This window comes from Carassius auratus, chromosome 15 (assembly GCF_003368295.1).
Source record: "Carassius auratus strain Wakin chromosome 15, ASM336829v1, whole genome shotgun sequence".
Lineage (NCBI taxonomy): Eukaryota > Metazoa > Chordata > Actinopteri > Cypriniformes > Cyprinidae > Carassius > Carassius auratus.
This window is the reverse complement of record NC_039257.1, coordinates 13368833-13393952: the sequence shown is the minus strand read 5'-3', so window position 1 is coordinate 13393952 and position 25120 is coordinate 13368833. Positions and strand designations below refer to the sequence as shown.

At 34.2% G+C, this 25120-nt stretch overlaps 1 protein-coding gene across 3 annotated transcripts in view; it reads left to right on the top strand.

Annotated features, from left to right (window-relative positions):
- The first annotated feature begins 3920 nt into the window (after positions 1-3920).
- The window catches only part of LOC113115165 (cell adhesion molecule 1), a 154354-nt gene continuing 133154 nt past the window's right edge, over positions 3921-25120 (top strand). For all 3 annotated transcript variants that reach the window (XM_026282522.1, XM_026282523.1, XM_026282520.1), the window contains exon 1: positions 3921-4078. In XM_026282522.1, coding sequence (XP_026138307.1) covers positions 4003-4078 — 76 coding nt within the window. In that variant the 5' untranslated portion in view covers positions 3921-4002. The remainder of the gene's footprint in view (positions 4079-25120) is intronic.

Genomic DNA, 25120 nt, shown 5'->3' with positions numbered 1-25120 from the left:
ACTTAATCTGAGTTTTGGATGATGGCAAAGGTGCACTGAAAAAGGTTTGTAGCATTTTTAGTCTTTTTCTGTGAAAATTATTACTCTTTGCCATTATTCAAAGCTCACATAAAGTTAATAAAACTGAATTATTAAATACAATTATGACCTTAACCAAATAATTATTTATTATAATTATCTGTAGTAAATCTTCAAATATATATTTTTAAACTAGACTATATTGCAATGTTTTGATGCTAAAATTCAAATCCAATTAAGCACTTGAATCATTATTATTTTTTATTTATACAAAATTTAATTTTAATATCTGTGATTCATATTGAATGTTATTAGAGGTTATCATAATGAGAATAATTATTGGCAGTAATGCTAAGTATGTGAGACATTAAATAAACCATTAGGATAAATGTATTAGTTATTGGGGGTGGGGGGGGGGGGTATGGTTGCCAAACAACGTCGCAGCTCTGTTCATTAATAAAGACTGTGAATCAAAATTCAGAGTCTGAACTATCCGCTTTATAAACTAGACAGTCGGATCCTCAGCAAGCCTTTACTGTGGTTGGAAACTGAATTGTATTGATTAAAAATGAATCCAGGGATGCAAAAAACAGTCCTACTACTGTGTCACATACAACAGCCCGGACAGGTATTACCCAAAGCTTGTTATCATGCTGTTATACAATATCTCACTGTTGCATTTGCTACCTTTAAGAACGTTAGAGTTGGCAGCCTGCCACGGATAATGATATCAAAAGTGAATTTGATGCGTGGAATTCAATCGTTGCAAAGAAAACTGGCTGGGAGATTAAAATTAGGTTCTAAATGCTATCTGTGGCTGCCGTAGAATGAGGATTGACATGAAACACTTGGAAAAAAGATGCAAATAGTTTGAGCAATTAGATGGCAGTACCAGTAACCGAGCAGACAGAATGCCATGGCAATACAGACAGGGCAGATAATACACTGTTCCAATCCCTGCACTTCTCTGCTGTAATTTTTGGTTTATTTTTCCCTGGTTTCCTTTTTTATACCTCTACCAGCACACATTTATATGCTGCAATTCTAGTTAAGAATTTGATTAGACTCAAGATTTAAACAGCAAAGTTGGTCTCTCAGGTCTGCTGTGAATAAGGCGATTTATATGGATAGATTTGCCTCACTTTGGTGTTCCAGAGAAGTATTGTTGAATTTGTATTTCTTAAAATAATTAATGATTCAGCCTATTCATAATTCTTGATAGCAACTGTTGGGTAAAACAAAAACAAAGAATGTTTTGGTTGCAACCTTGGGATATACTTCATTAAATGAGTGTTTATTTAGAGGTGCGGAGCAAAAAACACTTTGACATATAGCTACATGTCACTTAAATAACTTGTAAAGTTTTGGAGTATTCTGAATGTTTTGAACAAGTATAATAATACTATTTACATATTACTTCAAAGTATACTACTTAAAAGTATACTATTTTATTACCAATCTACCTGTCACAGATTGTGGCTGTAGACAAGCGCATGACACAGGAGTAATCTTTAATTCAAACGGAAACTCCAGAGAATAACCAGGAGAAAGGACAAGCACGAACACCTAAGTGCAAACTAACACAGGACAAAGGAACTTGGGAGAACACAGGGATTGAGTGAGCAGAGACAAACAAGCTAATGAATAAACACAGGTGGAACCGAAAGAACTAATCAAGGAACACAGGGAAACTTTGGGTGCTTCTCAAATGGAAGGCTGCATCCTACTGAGTCTTGTAGGCTACTCCTCCTCTAGACAGTCTAGTAAGTGCGCATGGAAGCGTCACATATGTCCTCACCGTCATGTCACAAAAGCACTAATAAATCTTAGTTTTGGAAAAATACTTAGTATCCCAAAGTATACTTTATATTATTTTGCTCTCTATTAATGCAATACAATGAATCACAGTCGTTTTAGTCTCCCCGTGGCTTGAATTATTGGCAGTTTAGCACTTAGTAAGTAATTTACACCAAAACAAAAGATAAAATCTATCCGTTCATGTCTGAAACATTATTTTTGTATTACATTGCATAATAAATTCAGACAAGCTCAGTACTGACTCTTTTTTTCATCAGTTTATTATCATGAAATGGAATTGGTACAAAGGATTGTGGGAGATACATCCCATGCATCCTTCAAATTCAGCTGAATGAAGGACACAAAACGAAGGCTGCCTTTCAAGGATCCTTCCGATTGAGATGGCCTTCAGCGACGTCTGATGCTGTGGCAGCCGAGATGTGCAGCCTTCCGTTTGAGAAGCAGCCTAGGTAAAGGAAGGTAGAACAGAAACTTGACACTAATATTTCCAGAAAACAAATTAGTGGCCAAAGAAAGTTGGTTTGGTTTTTGTTTAAAGCTTACTTCTAATTATAAATACTGAAAGCCTGTGGAACTGTAGGGTTTTACAATATTATTTTAATTTTAGTAAATTAGTTATAAGAAATAGTTCGGCCAAAAATTTAAACTAATCCGCCATTTTAAACCTTAAACCATTTCAAATTAAAATTTTTAGTTGAACTATTCATTTAATTATCTTAATTTTCGTTGAGCTTTGTAGGATGAAGGTAAAATTGATTAGGCTATGTTAGAGTGTAATAAATTAGCAAATAGCTCAACTAAATAAAAATTGTGCTTAATATGTTTTATATATATATATATATATATATATATATATATATATATATATATATATATATATATATATATATATATATATATATATATATATATATATAGAATCACCTGTCACAAACAACTGAAATTATGCTATTACAGTTAACCGTAGTAGTATATATGCAAAATTTAATGTAAACTGTCACCAAATCATAGAGAAGACATTTCAAATAAATGTAGACTAACGGTCAGCTCCACCAAAGAAAGTGAAATGCAGGATGGAGTTAGTTTGCATTTTGCTAACTTAAGATGACTGACGGGTTAATGCAATCGAATGCAACAAAATGATTGCACTCATAAATCACTGCAAATACTCATACACAGATGGATGAGTATTCTGTGTGATTTATGGGTGGGCAGCTGGACAACTGCAATGACATCGCTGTATTTTGCTGTGTCACTTATGTGCTAGTTTTTGTTCTTCTTTTAAAAGCTTTCTACGTTTCTTGTGTCTGGATCTCTATTTCAAATATGTTTTTGTCTTAATGTGCCATAATGGTGAGGAGCTAATGGAACAACATTTAAAATATCACATCTGATCTCGTGTTGTGTTGAGGCTGCTCTGCCTCGCTCATGAACATAGGGGGCGCTGTTTGTGTGTGAAAAACTGTGATCCGATAGAGAAAGGCTTAATTCACAAACAAACACACACACACACACCGCCCAGAGTATTCATTTTGTTCAAATGAAAGCACAATTTTTAAATATTGTACATCCATTCTAAGCCAGTTTGTTTTTATTAATGTTTTACTCACCTTGGAGTTATGAGCAACATCGATTTATATTTAGATAGATAGATAGATAGATAGATAGACAGACAGACAGACAGACAGACAGACAGACAGACAGACAGACAGACAGACAGACAGATAGATAGATAGATAGATAGATAGATAGATAGATAGATAGATAGATAGATAGATAGATAGATAGATAGATAGATAGATAGATAGATAGATAGATAATTAAAAATGTATTAAAAGTTTATTAAAAACTTTATGTTAGCGTTCTGATAATCCTGTTAGGGTTTGTTTTGTTTTGGTGACCGACTGTACACCTTCACGTAAATCTAAAGAATATAACGGGACAATTCAATAAAAGTAATAGTTGGCGCAGTTTGAAAGAAAAAGACGCTTTCTGTAATTGACAGGCGACATGTTTGCAGTAGAATTGCATACTGTGCGCTCGCGCTCGTCGGTGTCTGTGTGCATGCGCGCGCGCGTATTTACTCCCTCCCGATTCTCCGCATCTCATGATCCTGCGAGCGTCTCTAGGTGATTTAGCGCCGCCAGTCTGAAGCAGGTGTTCAACATGGCGATCTCGGGACTCGGAACTCACTCTATTTCACTCTTTTTCTACGTGATTTTCGCAACGTTTCTGCATAAAGGTAAGACAAGTGGAGTATGTATGAAAGCTTATGTTTTGTATCGAAGCGAGAGCGGTGCGTAAACAACATATGTAACACTTGCGCGCGGCAGTGATGCTGTGCGCTCGCAGTAAATGCACTTCTCTCGAAGCTCTCATAGTTTATCTGCAAACTGTCTACATGGTAAAAGCTATGACGTGAGAAGTTCTTCGGCACGTTTGACTGTTCTGGATGGTGTTTTTGGTTGTTTAGCTGGAGAAAAGTACGGTACCCTTGTGTTGCTGATGAGAGGGACGCAAGTCCGTATCTCACAACCCGAAGTCAGTATTACATGCTGGTGATCTGAAAGCGGTTAAACGAATAGAAAAAAGTCCTTATGTGTATTTAATGCAAAGATTTTGAACAAAAAACGCACGTATTGCAGAATAGCAGCACAATTGCATTGACTTTATGGAGTGCCATTGTGCGCACTTGTCTAATATGTCTCTAAACATATACAGATCATCTTTAGTTCTCTCTGAAATCTTATACTGGCATTGTTATTTTGTCGAGTGGTTTAATGTGGTGTTAGTGTTTTTAAAAAGACTGTTTTCAGCTTCATTTTTGGTAGTTTTCCTGGCTTACATGGCAAACGCTCCTGTGTTGGAGCACGCTGTGAGAATCGTTTATGGCAAGCTGTTTTAACATTTATAGTTTTTTTTGCTAGCTAAAATCTACTGTTATTAGAATTTATTTCAGTTAATACAATTGTAGCTGCAATCTTTTAGTGGCACAACTATTTATTGGATACTAGACATCCCAGATCTGACAAGTATAGATTTCATATCGAGTTATATCGGGATCTGTACCCTAAGTGCCCTTACAAAAATGAACAATGGTTTTACTACAAATGAAGCTACAAAAAAAAAAAAAAAAAAAAAAAAAAAAGCAGAACCAAAACCAACAGTTAAACTATGGTGACCACAAATTAACAATGGTTTTGCTACACTAACCATAGTTTAATCATGGTATTTGTAGCAGAACTGTGGTTATTCAAATAATTATCAATGCGCCAAAAATCCATAATTACTAAACTTTTACTATAATAAAAACATAGGTTAATTTTGGGGTGGTTCAGATATCAACTTTTTACAGTACTTCTGGCTAGTAGGATTAGTTGGTACAAGTGCTTGTTCCGGGCTTGTTTACTTGTGCTTATTTCTTATTTAGATAACCGGTATACATCCAAAAGTTCTGGTATATCCAAAAAGCAGTTAACCATAAATTAGTAGTAGTTATCCAAAAGCTATTATCATCTATTCCAGATTGGCTAGCATTTATTAGTAGCTATTCACAAAACAATAATATATATCCCAATTGTCAAGGTCAGAATTTATAGTCCAATCATTATTATATTAACTACTGAAATAAACACTTTAGGAAAACTAGAATAGATACTAGCTAAAGTATTGATATAATGTTTGAATAGCGAAAGGTAACAAAAAGAATTATTAGTGCCTAATGAATAGTTAGTTGTAATGTTGGTTGGAAGTGGAAATAGTAGTGGAAAATGAAGTTGAGCTGTATCTGAACCACTGGCAGTCCAAGTAGTCATTACCTGGAAAGTGATTAGTGGCAAAGGAACAAGTACTAGTGAAATTTCCATTACATTTATTAGATGCGTTTATTCTTAGTGATATACGGGGGTGGGGGGTTGTTTGGTGGGGGGACAAAGCAATTTATCGAAAATCCAGTAATTTTCATAATACACAGTGCCAGGTTTATTAAATAGATTAGGAAGCAGGAAAAGTTGAAATGCAAAAACTGAAAAAGAAAATGTCACTATTGAATTACTTGCTAGTAATAATGGAAAATACTATTCTACACCAGTATACTATACTAATAACAAAAATATACACTATTTAGCTTAAAGGAATAAAGGTTCAAATGGCTTGCCGTAATAGATCTGCCTGCCTCCAATCCATCAACAGGTTTTCCGCAAGATATTTATTCTGTGTTCTGGGAATGAGATTCTGGTATTCTGATAGAATTGAGTTATTCTTTATAGTCCCGTGTTTTTTTTTTATTTTTATATTTTATTTTGAGTGATTATTTTGTGTGTTACCCTATTTATTCACTGCTAAAAACCTCCTTTGTAATAGACGTTTGTGGATGGCGCAGCCTGTATTAACAACAGAGGCTTTTCTGTGTGTGAATGATGCTTTTGTCTGAGGCAAGAGGTATATATAGGTTTTCCTTTAGGAGACTTCAAAGCCACTTGTCTTCCTGGAAGTACTCTTGAATCCTCATATAACCACCTAGAATATTGTGTAATGCAATACATGTTATTTTCTGACTGGATTTTTCTCATTCATCCATCTATTCTGTATATACTTACAGGTAGTTGAAAGATGAAATGCTTTGGTGAAGATGATTTACCATGCATTGTAGCATGCTAAAATCCATCTAAACAGCATGTTTTTGTTAATACTTGCAGCTGTTTATCGAGCATCAACTATTTTACATATATATATTTTCTTTCAAATATATTTATATATACAACTTTTAATCTTGATGAAAAAAGCTCATGGTCTCGCTCTACATTATCTCCCCAACACATAAATTCTAGAAAGCAGCAAGTCATCATTGTTCAACAGGCAGACTGCAGTTAATAGCGTAAGCTGACAGGAGAACTGCATTGGCTTGAGAGGGAATATATATTCTCTTAGAAGAAATAATAGAGATAATAACAATTCTGATATGGGACAATTCTCACTGGCAAACAATACTTTTGTAATGAGATGGGATATTCATGTAAATTGCTTCATGTCAAGGGTAATTTTCGGTCTGCGTGACTCACAGGTAGAGTTTCCATCAGTGCGAGGAGCTCGAGTTGTAAATATTAGAAACACACTGCAGCTTTTGCATAATTCACGATGCCCCGTGATGAATGCTATGGAAGATGAATGGTCTGACACTCCCTACAACAATCAGCGCTAATTTAAACCCTTCTAAAATCAAACGAGAAACCTTGTGAAACATACCCGCAGAGAAAAGACTAATGCTCATATATGACACTTGCTCATATATGACAGAGGAGCTGCATTGAAAGTCATTTGATGGGAAATTTCTGCAGTCTTCTGCGGAGATTGTCACGTATTTGTTTCTCCTGCATTCCAGAAAACTGTTGATCGGCAGTGAATTAAAGCGTTTTTCCCTTGGTGCATTAATTTTCTAAAATCGTTTGTTGAAATAGTTTTCTTTTCTATTTAAAGCGAAGAATTTATAGCTCATTAGATTTACATTATCCCTGCTTAATAAGCCTTGTGCTGATTGCTAAATAATGCACAGCACTACATTATGCTCCTACCAGATGCTAAAATTGCCAAGATGGAAAAGTGAGATAACTTTGCATAGAAGTGAAGATGATGATGATATGCCATGAGAAAGTGATGTTGCCCGGTACAATTATGAGATTTTTTTTTTTGTAAATCTTTTTTTTTTTTTGCAATGTCATTAAGGAACTTGAATCAGAATAACCGCATCTCGCATCAAAGGAGTCTTTTTAAGATGAAGTTCAAAGCAGGCTTTAAAGTTATATAATTTTGAAAGCTCAACAATTCTGCTTCATTTTGTGTTTGTGTATTTCAGCAAATAGACCGACCATATTTGAATATGAGTCCGCAATCTGTTAGTTGACTCCATTGGGGTTATTACATATTGCTCATCCACTTACGTAACTTCACAACAGAAGCCTCTCTAGTGAGTCAACACACAAGTACAGGGGCTGATGTGAAGCACTACGAAGACCTCTCCTGTCTTAGTTTTCTGTTTATACCTCTGTATTACTAAACATCAGAGCTGAAGTATCCTCTTGTCGGTGCTAGACTGGGAGGAAAATGATGCTTGAAGCCGATAGACTATCACTTCTGTAGGACAGATACCAGTTGAGCGCTATGCAGCAGCACACAGTCAATTAGTGGTAACAGATTGAAGGAAGCCCCAGTGGAGAGAGAATGCTTCATTCATGACACTGCTGGAGTAATGAGAGTGGAATATGATGAGGGGAGGGGGTTTCTGTCTTCTGTGATAAATATTGTCATTGTTCTCATTCTGCCCCGTCTTTCATGGACCGAGCTCATTGTCTGTCCTAGTTGGCAAAATTGTTTTGGCACTGACCATGAAAAAAAAATCTAATTATGTTGTTTTTCAGGGCGCAAAGTGCACCGCTTGCTTGGTTTACCAGCCTCTGAAGAGCGGCAGGAACCTTTGTAGCGTTGCGACACTGCTGACACGATTGACCGGTTTTAAACTCTGCTTGTCATGTTGGGAGGGATTTTGAATTATGCCACCTTTCAAATGTCATTGTTTTGTTTCCAAAGTCTTTATTGTCGGAATTTTATACTTTTTTAATTAAATATACTATTTTATATGCAAGCACATGAACACACACACACAAACGATAATATATATATATATATATATATATATATATATACATTAGGGCTGGTCATCTCATACAACAGTTCAATATGAAGTTATTGTGTTATTTTAGACACAGTGTTGTCTGTTTTGCTCAATTTTGCCAACCAAAATATAAAGACAAATCAGAACTGTTGATCGCTGAGCAACCCACAGCAGCATTTCATTTCTTAATTCACGTTTTGAACGAATTGGGTGAACCATTTGGCGCATTGAACCATTGGCCACTATATATTGTAGTTTGTTACAATTGTTGTTATATAATAATACAGTTGTTGTTATGACATGTATATATATATATATATATATATATATATATATATATATATATATATATATATATATTTTTATCATACTTTATTTAAATATGATCATATTTAAATAAAATATAAAATAAATCATAACAAATAATATTGTAAATAATATAAAAAATATATAAATTTCTATGGACAATAAAACAGCAGCGTCTTTTTTATAAAAACATAATTCGGCATAATTCTGACTATCTTCATATGTGATTTCATATGTGATGAATAAAAAAAAAATTAGTCACTCCAGGGCACTTGAAATTATAGTGAAAAAAATATATATATATGGCTTCACATTAAAATGTAAGTCATTGCTTTTAATGTAAAGCCATATAAATAAAGGCTTTTTCATTTTTTTTCGCTACAGTTTTAAGTGCCTTGGAGTGATTAGTTTTTTGATGAATTTAGAAATCCCACATCCAGAGAGCACTGATTTATGGACTTTATACCCCAGCAGCATATTTTTTTTTTTTTGCATATTTTTTTTTCAAATATGCAATAAAAATACATCTTCAAAACCATGTTTACCTATTATAATGATTTATTTTTTCACACGTCATTTACTTGTGCATACAAGGTAATCAAATAAGTGAAAATACTTTTTAAAATGTACAATATTTTAAACTTTTGAATATCAGTGACAGAGCATATGTCTCTAACATTTTTGCATTTTCAGTGAAACAGAATTATGAAAATGTCTATTCTAGTGTCAACTTTGCCTTAGTCCAGACTGTTGGACTAAGTCATTTTTTTGAATACTTTATCATATGCCATAGTTCTTTAAGCACTTTTCGTCCTCTGAAACAACTTTTCACAAGCATGAAACTTTCCAACCCTTTCTTTTCTGCCACCTTATGTTTACAATCCATAATGGATAAAATCACATCAGTGTACCCTTTTCTTTTTCTCAATGAGTATCTTTTTTCCCTTGGGGAAAATGTCACATAATGGAAGCAAAAAAGGTTGTGATTCATGCTGACCTCAAATAATAACACTACAAATCATTTGTGCTCCATCCTTGCACTCCTTGTTCCCAAAAACTCATAAAAACCGATTCCAGTTTCTTCCTATAATGTGCCGATAGGCATGTTTAGAGTCTGTTTACAGCTTGTGTTTGCGATAGACTCTTGAAACATATTTTTATATAGTACGTTTGTCGGGATGACCTACTTCATCTCACCATGCTTTGAGAGTTGTCGTGAAAAATGTTCAGAAAGGTATGAATGGTGACATGCCCCCAAAGCTCAACGAGATGTGACCCACTTACAAACAGAGCTGCTGATGGAATCTATAAGGTCTCAGCATCATCTCCAGAGACCCCTGCATTTACTCACTCCCTATTTTTGTTTCGTTTTCACCAATGCTAGAGAATGCAGCTTCTCTTCCTCCGTTTCCCTTTAAGCCAAAATTGATCACAGTCTCAGGGTTTTTAATATTTAAACTGGTGAAGTGCGAGCTAGTTAGAAACCACAGTGACATCGTGAATGCGGTCTCGACTGCTGATCGCATCACCATCGATCAGTCGAGACGTAGAGTGGGACTCCAGCTGTCTGAGTAAGAGAGAGTGACCAATCAATAGAACGTACAGATGGCGGCTCAGAGGGGAGGTGCTATTCAATTGAGCTGCTAAATACTTAAGAATGTCAGGACGCTGGATACTCGCAGTGGTTGATCTCATCACCTCGAGCAAAAGGGGTTCTGGGACAGGAACATCTGTCTGCACAGTCATGCTCGCATCCGCTTGTGCTAAATTGGGAGCATTGTTGGAAAATGAGCACCATTGATTTGGGCTGTTAATGGTGATGCGTGTCATTTTTTGGGGTGTTAAAATCGAAATACAACTGTTTAATACACATACACAATGACAAGTGAGTCAGTTGTTAGTCCCCCCCCCCACCCCCCACCCCCCACCCCCCACACACACACACACTCCCCTGATAAATTCCAGCACCGTGGTTTTGTGATGCTTTCAGAACATGGCTTTGTTTGTTTATGTATCATGGCACAGCAACAGTGGCTCAACCAATGGTGTGAATTTGAGGGCGGGGCTATCTGTATGGTGACCAATGGCAGACTGGAGTGTGTTCAGGAATTATTTTGGCAATTCTGTTTTATTTTATTTTATTCAAATATGTTGATAACAGAAACTCCTAACGAAATTACTGAAAATTAAAATAGACAAAAATAATTAATTGAAAATAAAAGCAATACAAAATATATTTTTTATATTAACGTTTAATTAATAGTTATATTTTATTTAATAGTTTTTTTAGTAATTGCATTTATTTGTTTAAAGTGTATTACTGTTAGGTTTTATTTACTATTTCTGTTTTTTTTTTTTTTTTTTTTTTTTTGCCATTTAGTCATTTTAGTGCCGTTATTTAAACTGAAAATACTTTGACACAGTCGTCAAAATATTTGATAGCAGATAACAAGGTATTAGATAAAATATCACCTTTAATTTGAATGTAGAAGCATTAGATCTAAAGCTGCTTTGAAATGCTTTGAAATTTATACAATTTTCTTTCAGGGAGTTGCCAAGGCAGTTTTTCATCTAATAATCTAATATTTATATTTTTTTTATTTCAGCTTTATTTTGGTTAATAAAATGTTTGTAATAGTTTTAGCTACTCAATAAAAACCCTGGTTGCTAGAGCATTGTTTATTTTTACACAGGTTTTTTTTTTTTTTTTTTTTCATAATCTTCTTTTTTTATTGTTATTTTTATATATATATATATATATATTTTTTTTACACATGTGATGTAGACGTGTGTCTACACTTAAGTCTTTGTTTTGAAAATCTAAGCTCCTTTTTTTCTTTTTTTCTTTTTTGGCCAAGAAGCCTCAGTGGTGCATAAAACAAAGGTTTTAAAAGGTTTAATTTTGCTCAAAAGCTCTGCACTTTCTTTATCCTATTGAGACACGCTATCTTAATTACTGTTGTACAATAGGACTTTAATTTATCATTTGTCACTGTTGAATCAGGACAATGCACCCCGAGCTATCATATTAATTCAGCCGAATCAGCCATCTATTGATCGCCGGTCCAGTGGGAGAAAGGTGTCTGTGTAATGAAGCCCCCTTTGTGGTTGATTGAGGAAAGGCACAGTATCAAATGTGTCAGATTGGATCTCCATATTGGTCTTCAGAATAGCAAGATGCATGATGGTTTTTTTTTTCCCTTCAATCAGCTTTGCCTGATGCACAGGCGTTTGTTAGGAACGACATGCTATTAATGTCACCTCAAAGCATTAAGAGCAAAGCTGAAACCTTGCGCTTGCAGTAGCTATTAAATCTCATATATGAGGTGAAAGCCTGTTTCATCCATTTAAACAGATGTTAACATGATGTAGCTTGTCTCTGTGAAGGTCCCTGAACAATATTCTAGCTCTTTTCACAGGGACGGGTTAATGCAAGAGAACCATTCAGATAATAAGCCCTGGAAGGTGTTGTAGATCAATGGTTCTCAGACGGTTTCACCTCATAAACCAGATTTTTACATTATATAAATTATTCAGTGCAGTAGCAAAATTGTATATTATACATAAATGCCCTTAAACTAAATTAAAATAATTAAAATTAATTAATTAGCATCACCTTTATAGGCATAATAATATGCAAAATTATTACCACAACATAGTGTGAATCTGAGTCATTATAGTTAACTAAATCTAAAACAACAATAAAATAATTATAAACTGAAATATAATTATATATATATATATACACACATACACAAAATTGTTTTTATACTATAAATATATAATATATATTATAAATATATAATTTGTTTTATAAACAGTATTAGTGTTATATATTGTTTATAGTTATATAAGTTATATATTAACAGTATTTTATATATATATATATATATATATATATATATACTAAAAGTGACAAAAATACTAAATACATAAATTAAATACTAAATATTAAAACTTTAATTAAAACTAAAATATTTAAAAAGCATTCAATATATTAATAAAATCAATAGTAATATCTCAGTGATGCTAAAGTAACACTGATGTGAACTTGAAAAAGGTACCTTTTTATTTATTATTTTTTTATAAAAAGTATTGCTTTGTTGTGATCAAAAGTTTTTTCTCATGTTTAATTATTATTATTATTAGTATTATTGTTCCCTGGTGTACATGATCCTCAGAATACACCTCTTTAGTTTAAAACCGTTGTTGTTGATCACAGCAGTGAAGCCTTTCTCTTATTTTAATGATGATGATAATAATAACAAATAATGAAAAATATGATGTGTCACTTAAATAAATCAATTTTACATTTATATTTTTCCCTCGTGATGAAAGTCAGTGATGGTTTCAGAGATGCAGACGGGGTTAAGAAGATACACATCAGGATCTGAACCATCGTGTGTTGGCTTTGGCTTAAAATCACTTTTTCTTTTTTGTATTTATAGTCGTTTACATCTGTACAATAAGAAAGTGATCCCTCTCCTCTCCTCTACACATCAGCTGACAAGTTCGTTAATCATCTGAAGCTGTGATCACTTCACACAATAGCTCCATTTGATTTTAGCGTAACAAGGCCATTGATTTGTGTGAGGCATTTGTGTTATACAAGGACAGGGATGTTATACAGAAATGTAGGTTTTCAGCAACGGCACAATTTGAGTTAATTTGTGGTTTGGCTTTCAAATGTAGTCATCTTTGTGCAACATTTTCTTAGTGGCTTGTAGCTTAGATTGACTGTAGCTGAAATGCCTTGAATTTTGATTCGATTGTAGGTTTATAAGTATCACTATCAGAGTAGCTTCCCCATCTTTGGTTTACATATAGGTGTCATAAATGTGGAGCTGCAGTGATAGATATGTAACTGGATGACAAGCTTGAGAAACATCAGGAACTAAAGGAGAAGCTAGAAAGAAGGTGACAAGCCAGGGTCCAAGTAGATCCATTGCTGATATGGGCTCTTGGTGCTGTGCTGGAAAATGGTTTTGACAGAAACCAGGAAAAACTTGATATCTCAGTCCAGGAGAGTGCAATCCTAAGAACATCTCAGATACAGAATCCACTAAGCGGGCTTGTGAAAGGAGGTTTTCTGGATTGTGTATTTTTTGTTGTTGTAGCATACACCTTTATATAATTATATAGAGGCTCTGTTGAATTCCTGATTGTGATTTGATAGCATGTTAGTAATTTTAGCATGTGAGGAATTTTCTGTCAATGCATGGCTATTCCAAAGAGCTGGACACATTGCAGTGCATTTATAGTGCAGAATTCATACAAAATATAAATCTTTTATAACAATATACACTGCTTTTTTCTTTTCTTTTTTATTCATCAAGGATATGTTAAATTGATAAAAAGTAATAGTGAAGACTCACATTGTTACAAAAGATTTCTGTTTAACCTTTTATTCATCAAAGAATCACAGGTTTCAAATAAATGTTAAGCAGCACAAGAGCTTCTGTTTAATAAATGAGCATATTAGACGGATTTCTAAAAGGTCATGTGACACTGAAGACTGGAGTAATAGCTGATGAGAATTCAGCTTTGCCACTACAGGAATAGATTATATTTGGAAGTATATTAAGGTAGAAAACTGTTATTTTGAATTGTAATGATATTTCACAATATTGCTGCTTTTACTTCATTTTTGATTAAATAAACTAAGCCTTAAACCTTGAACTTGAGATACTTTCAAAATAAATTAACGGCAGTGTATATGTATGTGTGTGGAATTTTCTGAGAAAAATATATAATATAATATAATATAATATAATATAATATAATATAATATAATATAATATAATATAATATAATATAATATAATATAATATAATGTATTTCGAAAAACTGACATTAAATGGTTTACATTTCTCGAATACATACAATTATTATTAATTTAAAAATGTTATTAATAAAGCATGAAGATTTCAGCTGTTTGGTAGGAGTAAGATTATCTGAGGCTGTTTCTGAGCTAGATACTTAATTTGTGGAATATGACAGTACTTCTACAAACCTGAAAGTCTTTATATTTAAATATATATTTATGGGAACTGTGGTGGAATAATTGTCTCTGGACTGTTATGCATTACCATTTTGAGTGAGAAGTACATTTTCAATAATTTAGAAGTCTGTCATCAATTATTTCTAACATATGAAACACAGAAGCTTGTAGAAGCAGGGTTTTTTCCCCCTAATTAATTTTAATTAAGCAAAGAGTGCTATGATATGAATTGTTGATGTTGCTTAATGATACATAAATATTTGCTGAAGGCATAAAGGTCTGTGTTGGGATAGAAACCCACTGGAGACGATGCTTGAGGTGGATAAAGCAGTAAAACTACATTAAAGGGAAAGCATCATGAAGGATTCTTTGGAAGTGAGGGACAACATTTATCCATTTGGCATTTCATTCCAAATAAGTCATAACTAAGTGTGTTGCATTGAGAACTGCAAATGATTCATGCCACTTTAACGTTACATTAGGCAACAAGTGTGACGCAGACGCTCAAAAGGCGCTGACTGGCCTTTGTGAAACAATGGTTAATTTCTCCTGACAGGGAAGAGGTTATCTTAGCCTCAGTAATTGGTTTGCTGCCATGGAAGTTGGATTATTTGTAAAACCTCATTCAGCCCCTCACATTTTATCAGTTGTGTGGCACAGACAGAAAAACTGTTGTCGGGAAAAAAAAGGGGAAGGTTATATAAGACGCACTGGAAGTCTGCATAGAAGGTTTTACAAACTGAATGATTTTATTTGATTAATTTTGTGAATTAGTTAAGTACGTTTTGTTCATATGTATCTTTTGATCATCGCTTGATAGTAAGTAAATCCTCTTATTTCCAGTGTCACCGGGGTGTTAAGTTAGTTTAAATGTGTATTTTTCAACAGCTCCTCAATTGCAACTGTCTGACCATGAAGAGTTAGATAATTAAAGTTCAACATACTGTACATGGTCATCCAATAACTGGTAATTAAATAATTTGATGAGATTTACCAGCCGTCACAGTTTAAGCATATTTGTTTATTGATGGTCGAACAAGTTATTTGATTTATTTTGTACTCCTTGAATACAACTATTTTATTTTATTTTATTTACTATAAAGACAATGTCTTAAATCAGTAGCAGTCAGTTTTTTTTTGTTTTTTTTTTTACATTTATTTATTTATTTTTTGCAATGAAACCAACATAATAAGCGGCATTCTGTTTGATATAAAAACGTTAATGCAATTGTCATCAGTGTGATATGATTTATTCATTATCAGGGGTCTGTACATTGGCTTGCACAAATCACCAGATCTTCCACTTAAAGTTTAATGCACACGCTGGACCTTTGGCTCGTTCTTTATCGGCCTAAATTGGTTAGTTAGTATAGCTATTATTATGATGAATGACATGTTTTAGGTGGCGTGGGATTTCTGTGGTGCAAGGTATTCCTTGTTCAGTGATTATGTATAATTATGCGTGATGGTTCCAGAGACACAGGGGGACATCAGCTGCAGACACAATGTATGTTTGTTTTTGTCTCCTGCTATTTGTCTTGTGCGAGTCAGTCACCTTCCATTATTCATTATCTCTCTTAACTGACATCAATTCAGTCTCTCCGAGCGAAACATCTGTGTCCTTTTGATCGTTTCGTGCGTCGCCGTTCGGGTGCTATCAGAGTTTTACAGTGGTCTAATTATGGTGCATTAAGCCATCACAGTGACATATCAGCTTGTCACCGTATGCAAAGTGGTGTGACGGCACCATTCATTGTTTCTTTTAATAGTTGTCCGAAAAGGCTTGCGAGAGGGCTCGTGTTCTTTCGCAGATGTAATTAGAGCCAGAATTTATGGGACCAATCAGGCTTTCAGTCAAGCACGGCCTATTTGAAGGTGACATCAGGATGTATTGCTCTATGATGTAAACATCCTGTCAGAAACGAGCCGCTTGCCGGCGGGCTGTCACAACCCTTTTAGAGGGGCTTGTCTCCCTGAGCCTTTTAAATCATTATCAGTCCCGCTGGTTGGTTCACATGACGTATAATGTATACATCACACCTAGGCCCCTCATGGTGACTTTGAGTCTGCTAAGTCGGGGAGGCTGTGGTAAGCTGTGGGGTACGCCAATTTGGGGGTACGCCAATAACTGGTAACGACGTTAGGTAACGACGTTATTTTTTCAGTAACGGGATAATCTAACTAATTACTTTTCCCGTCGTTATAACACCATTAACATTACTGGACGTCAAATGCGGTGCGTTACTATGCATTGATTTAATAAATTTTGTAATCCGAACGAGATTCGTTCGCAGCCGCAGAGATGGCAAGTCAGGAGCAATTCGATGAAAAGTTTGTATTTTCAAGGTGGAGATATTAGCACTAATTCAAATTCATTGTGGTCAAAGGCAAGAACATGCATGTAATATGTGACACACGCATCTACAAAGCTAGTGGCCAAAAACACTTTTCTTAAAAAAAGATAATACTTGGAAGTGCAGGATAAAACTCTTGCTGTCTGTTGACGTGCAATAAATATTGAAAGTTATGTACGAACACCTGTCTGTTCTACTCATGACTTGTGAAAACTGCTAAAAAAAAAAAAAATATTTGACATATAGCAACTTTTTTTTTTTTTTTACAGTAACGCAAGCAGTTACTTTCCCTGGTAACGAGTTACTTTATTATAGAGTAATTCAGTTATTAACTTTTTTCAACAAGTAGTGAGTAACTATAACTAATTATTTTTTAAAGTAACATTCCCAAAAGTGGTGATTGTGAAGATATTTTTTATTTAAAAATATGTAATTATTATTATTATTATTATTATTATTATTATTATTATTATTATGTTAAACTATATTCATATAAAATATTAAGCAGCACAACTTTCCCATCACAGGAATAAATTATATTTTAAAATAGAAAATAGATGGTGCAGGTTCATGTCATCATGAACCTGCACCATCTATATCTATATCTATATATCTATATATATATATATATATATATATATATATATATATATATATATATATATATATATATATATATATGTTTTTAGTGTAAAATCTGCTTATAACTTTGCTAAATCAAGGGGCGACACATCTTACCCCACTTTCCCTATATTTCTCAGTGATACAAATGAGATGCTTATTGTTGTAATGTTCTGTGTTCATTTGAAGGGACGGGACAGTAGGTTAATGGTACGGCATAATGATGCCCGAGCGGCTGATCTCTCCTTTCATGCGTGCTTTGTTTTTTCAGGTCGACCTTTTCTGGACAACTCTTATGGGTCCCTCGCAAATTATTCCACGCCAGACTTTCTCTGTGACCCCTGTGTCTTTAGCCTGTTGTTTCTCCGACAGCTCGTGGGCACAAAAAGACAGATAAAAACAGCTAAAATCACATTCAAAAATCCTGGGTGGCTCATAATGAATATGTTTTTAAACTTTCTTTTTTTTCTCACAGTGTTTTTAGCTTTCTTTACCCTGCCATGTTTGCTTGTGTTTCAAAGAAACAGAATCATTCATGAAGCTGCGTAAAGCTCTTCTCTGAATTCTTGGAGGGCTGTGTAAAATATTCACTAGTGGGATGTACATATTTTTCACAAACATCTTATTTTACAGGGCTTTGTTGTTCAAGCATCCCTCTGCCGCTTAAAGATTGTTTGACTCTTGGCTTTATGGATTCTCAAATAAAGCCCGTGCCCCAACCTGACTTCTTTTTGTGGAAAGAGTCCATTATGAGCTAAAACAATGGAGCTGTCCTTTAAGGTGTGAGTGCATCTCCCATGTAAACCCACCATAGCTCTGCCTGATATTTTCCTATCTGCAAGGACATAGAAGGATAAATTACGTCCACAGAACCTAAGCTCTCTCCAAAGCTTTCATATGCACCTGCAATTAATCAGCCATCACTAGAGAGCTCCTTAATGTCAGACCAAGGATCTTATTAGGGATGTCCTTTATGAGCCTTAATGAGACTTATGTCTTCCTTGAGTATTTCATTTTACTAACATTGGCTGCCTGTTTAAACTGTGGGTCGAGGGAAATGTCTACACAGCACATGCCAGCCCTCATAAAGACCTCAGGCTCCTAATGGTCTTCCTGTGGTCAGATGTTCATTTTATCTATTTTGAATGAACACAATTAATCGATTTCTTTTCCCTTCACAAAACTGCAAATGTTTGGCAGCGGCAAAATGTAAAACACCATAAAACGGAGCTCTTGACTGGCACTACTTTTGCTTTTGGTCAACAAGTACAACTTTTGACAAATGTGTGCAGTGTTTATTTCACTATAGATTCGATTTGTTTCCAATTGTCATATATTTTAAGATTGAAAATCTTGATGTAGATATGGAAAAATGTTTCCGAGACATATAACAAAATGAAAGTAGCTGAAATCTGGTAGTTTTAATAAAAAACCACCCCGGGACATAAAAGTGCCCGAAGTTGAAGAAACTCCCACATATTTGGCTTTCTGTCCGCTATAGACAGTGCCTGAGCTTGAAACTCTGAACAAATGGTCCCCTCAGGATCTTACTATGAAAAAAAAAAAAAAAAAACACAAACACAAACGGAAATTATGGGGTGGAGGAGAAATGCTGCAGGAAACACTGAAAGAAGTCAAAGTTTAGGCTAGATTTTCTTTTTTTTCAGCACAATAGGTGAGATTATATGTACATATGCCCATACATACCATTTTCCAACTATGACTGTATGATTTGAAATCCATCTTTTTACACTGAGGACAACTGAGGGACTTATATGCAGCTCACTGATGCTCCAGAAGGACACAGAATGCATTTGAAGGAATATGTCTTCTGATTCTGAAGGGAAGCACTAAATAAAACAAATAAAAATAAATAAAAGATATTTAGGCAAAATAAGATACATTTAAATATCGTAATTTTGTTCAAAAGTTTACACCCCTAGTTCTTAATGCATTGCTTTAGTTGCTTATAGTTAGTTGCATGTCCCCAGTTGTCCTCAGTGTGAAAACATGGATTTCAAAAATCACACAGTCATTGTTGGACGCAAATATGTATAATGACGGTGGAAAACATGTTGGAAAGAATTTGTTGTACCTGAAGGATTTTTCTGAAGAACAGCAGTCAAACAGTTAAACTGTTCAGGACAAACCAGGGACTCATGAACAGCTATCACAAAACAAAACAAAAACAGGTAACAACTCAGTATCAAGAATCATGTGTATACAAACTTTTGATGGGGTTATTTGTATAAATGTAACTCTTATTTTCTCTTGTGGACTATATGTCTTTTATGTGAAATATCTTATTGAGATCAGTACTAAATAAAAAATAACATGCATTTAGTATGATCCCTCTTATTTTAGTTAAATAGTTAAAATTTTGTAGATACTGCAAAATGTGTGTAAAATTTAGATCACCAATGTATAATAGACACAACTGGACAATAAAATGTGTTGTAAATATTTTGCATGTACATTTAAAATATATTTTCTCAGATATTTTGGCCTTTTTTATGGCTTGCTGCAATAAATCACTATTATGAAGCTTGATGCATCTTCAGATTTAAAGAAATATTAGTGTATTCCACAGAAAATGAAACAGAAAGAATAGAAGCATCAAGCCCTCACTCTACCATATCAATACACTGCAGGAGCACTTAAAAATACATTTTGATTGAGGGATGCATGATGGTCATTTCTGTGCAGATCAAACAGCTGTCAATCCATGTGAAGTAAAAAAAAAAAAGAAAATAAATCCAGGAACGCAAGCCTCACTGGCCACTGTTACATTTTCCTAATTACCTCTTCTCTTCTCTTTCCTCTAACATGAATAAACTAATTAAGCGATGCTGCCGTCTTAACTAAACAGCCTAAATCTAGAAAAGCCCCCATGGAGTTCAGCGCTGGTAAACAGATGTGATGCAGCCTGTTATTAGTCCTCCCAGTAGCAGAGGTGTGAGCCTCAGCGGTCTGCGCTCGTGGTGGCGACCCGCTCTGTAACCGGATAGGAGGCAGTCTCTGCAAGACCAAAGCAGATTGCTACAGCAGACCACAAATGCTGACAGATGGCTCCTCAACCTTTTCACTGGCAGCCTTTGTGGTAGCAAGGGAACTCAGCGAGAAAACCACCCATTTGGAAGTATTTTTGGAGTTGTTGTTCCTGTTTCTAAGGGCGAAATATTTTCAGCATCAGCCTTAAAAGAAGGATGCTGTGTATGGAAACTTTACGTTGGGTTTGTGTGAAGAGGAATGACACATTTATCAAATACACAACTGTATGTATCTTTTGGAGATCATCATATCTAATGTGACTCGACACTTCTTAATTAAAATCGCAGCACTGAACACCACAGGAACCAGTGGCTTTCATCCATGGCTTTCAGTTTTATTTGTTTATGCATTTTTTCCCCCCACTAAACTAAATTATGTTTTTGTTTTTGTTTTTGTCATAGTCTGATTGGATTGCATTTTAATTAAGTGCCATTTTAATCTTTCTGATATTTAAATAGCTTTTGTCGATAAAACAGCTTTAATATAAAGTAACATTCTAAAGTTTGGGGTAAGATTTTTTTTTTCTTTTGAAATAAATTAATTATTTTCTTCAGCCACGGTAGACAAAATTAATCACAATTTTTTTTTTACTTTCTATTCATCAAAGTGTCCTGTAAAAAGTAAAAAAAAATAAAATAAAAAATATATATATATATATATACAAAAATGTAATAAACTAAAAAAAAAAAGTTTCTTAAGCACCAAAGCAGAATTACTTCTGATGGATTATGTGATACTGAAGACTGAAGTACTGTAATGGATGCTGAAAATTATGCTTTTCAGTAGCCATTATTTCAGACTTATTAAAAAAAGTTATTCTGCTTAATCTTGTGTCTTTACTGTCCCTTTTAAGTAAATTTATTTGAAACGTGCACAATGCACTACTTTTGAATTCATTATTGAATTTTGTGTATAATGCAATTAATCACAGAAATTCATGCTATTTTTTATCATTGCGCAGCACTAATATATATATTTTTATTAATATATAAATATGCAATTGTGCATATTTGGTATTATGCGGCAGCTCTACTGTAATGCTTGAGGCGCAGCATGCAATTGGCTCGATACTGGGCTCATTTTGAAAGTTAAGAGACCTTGTAATGACACCTGAGCTCGAATAAATGTAGCGTCCCTACCAAATTCAATTCTACAGTCAGTTTGAAAATGAAGGGAGGAAAATTGGAGCGTAACTTATAATAACCTCCCATCTGCTGGTACCAAAATAGAAGGGTATTATTATGTCCCTGCCAGAGGGAAACGCCCTGTGTTTAGCCTGGTGTTGTGGCCCTCAAAGGGTGCGTTCTTGTGGCTCTTCATTCTGAAATAAAGCTCACATTACACTTTCATGGTCGGGCCATGAAAATCTATTCAAACTTATGCTATATCGACGACTCAGTAAACAATCGTCCTGGAATCTGAGCGGAATGTTTTTGGTTTGTTGTTATCATTTGAACAATAACATTTGTTTGTGTTTGCGTCGCAATGGGAAGAATGTTTTTTTGTGCATAAATATTCTTTAGTCGCCGTCCTTCTCCCTTTCTCTTGTGTTGTTTGTCATCTAACTCGTGTCAGACTGGATTAAACAAACCGTGATCAAGACAGCTTCTGAGGTTTTCATGGTCCTCTATTCATATCTGAGAGACATATTCCTCAGGAACTGAATCTCTAGTGTCTCATATGATGCAATTCATTGTAATATTCCATCCCTTTGAACTTTGTCTTTCATGTCAGTCAGCCAAACAACCCATTTTCATTGTTTTATAATATCATTTTTCGTCAGTTAGTGAATATGAAAAACAAGGTCATAGATTGCTGCAAGACAGAAGCTATCGGTTATATTTTTAGGAGAGCTTTCAACCTATTAAAATGTTTAATCAAATGTATTACATGATACGCTGATTAATAAATTGCAGTTAATCGCATTTATCAGTGCTTCACTTGTCAGTAAGAAAATTGCCCAAATACAGATCATTCAGAGACTTTTTTTTTACAATTTTTTAACAATTTTAAACAAGTTTTCACTACAAGTTTGTAACTATTATAATTAAAATGTAAAACATTTATTTTTATATGTATGTTAGAATATTGTGAATATTGTGAATATAAAAAAAAATTGTTTCAGATAAATTATGTCCCTTTGAACTTTCTATTCATCTAAGAATCCACATTTTCAAAAAAAAAAAAAAAACAGAAATTAGCATACAGAAATTGTATATCAATATAATTTTGTATAAGGCTCATGTGATACTGACTGCTGAAATGTTTAAATATATTAAAATAGCAAACAGTTTTTTTTTTTTTCATTTTAATAATATTAAACAATATTACAGTACTTCATATCCCTTGTTTTCAACAGCTATCCACAGAAACAGTAATATGGATTTTACATACCACCCAGGGTGATGATTAAGCATGCTATTATGTTCTTGCATTATTTTCTTGATAATTAAATTATATAAATATTAATGTTAAATCATCATCTCTAATTTCAACCCAGTTTGTCATCTTCAGTAAGACGCTGTCAGATCTGTCTGCTGCTCATCACCCTGTTGAAAGTCAGCATATGTTGTGTTTGGGATGCTGCTGTCTTCTTTATCAAGCTCAACCAGCTTCAGCAGAAACACTGTGCTAGTTGCCTAGCATTTCCTCGCGATGAACGGCATAAACCAGCTTGTAAATTCATGCTGGTCTTGTCAGCCGGGCAGGCAGATGGATAAATGGAGTCTCCGTTGGTTTGCGTCAGCGCTGTGGAGGTGTAGGTTGGGCCTCACGTTGGAACTGGACTTATTAAGAGAGACCTCTGAGTTCACCTCCAGCTGGAGGAGAGTCCCGCTCGCTGACCGTCTGGGGTGGGATGCATTCTTGGAGGAGGAGGGTCAGCAGATGGAGCGGCGACACAGATTCCAGGCCCCTGAGCCTGAGCTCTATGAGGCAGGAGGTGCCGGAGAGCTGGCCTGCATGGGCTGCGACATTAGTCATGGTTCAGCAGCACCAAACCGGCAACCTCTGATACAAACTCCTTCTCTGTGCTGCACTAACACAGACAGACGTTCGGAGCAGACCTGCATGCTTAATCGCAATTAAAACCGAAAGGTGATTTTCATAATGCAAAGACTGCAGTTTAATGAAATCAATATATGCACTGCATGTTTCAGAGTAAAGTACGTCATTGTGTTATTATACATGAACAGCTTATTATCTGCCAGTGCTTGCTCAGTTTGCAGTAAATGCTGTGCCACTCAAACTCATCGCTGCATCTGCTGAATCTGAGTTTATATACAGTGGTGGCCAAAATTGTTAGAACACTTGGCATATTTAAGAGGTATTCTATTGTTTTGTTGATTTGGCCATTAGAATACCCATAGAATGAACTATTGCCAGAACTTCCTGAGACAGAAGGAATATGCTGGAACACTGAAAATGATGGACTGGCCGTCTCAAAGTCCGGATCTTTCGTATGGTATGGGATAACAGTACTGTTTTAGTTCTCAGGAAATATATTGACACTTTGCCAGAGAGATGTGCTACTGTAATTGCTGCAAAAGGTGCACATATTCATCATATTATAGTTCATCTCAAAATTGTTCTTGAGCTCAGAGCAGCCATCTGCATGTCTCATAAACATTATGAAATGAAATCATGTTTTGGAGGTTAAATGGTCAGTATTTTCAGATCTGTCAGGTGTTCTAACAATTTTGGCCACCATGTATGTTTGTGTACATGTTAAAATATATTTTTCATAATGTTTTGTTTTACATTGAAATATTTCATTATACTATTTCCCTGTAATTATTGCTATTTTTATAATAATAATACTCATTATTATTATTATTAATATTATTATTATTACTAACAAGAAAAAATATTCATAATTATCATACAATTATCACATACTAGTTATTATTAGCATTTTTATTTTAGTGATATAAGTGTGTTATTGTGTCATAAATTAATTAGTAATTATTGCCATTATTTTCTTACAACAACAACAACTATATTAATAATATACATTATTTTACCATGGATGATTACATTATAATATTTTTTTATTTTGGATTTTGTGGATTTTGTATTATATTTATATTTAGTACTACTACTACTATTACTACTACTAATAATATAATATACTAATATAATATTTTATATTTATATGTCATTTTATATAAATATTAAATTATTATCTAAATTATGACTTAATCTTAATAGTTATTATTAATAATGTATTAGTAAATATTGTTATTTTTATAACAAGTATTTTGTAAAATATTTTTAATATTTGTG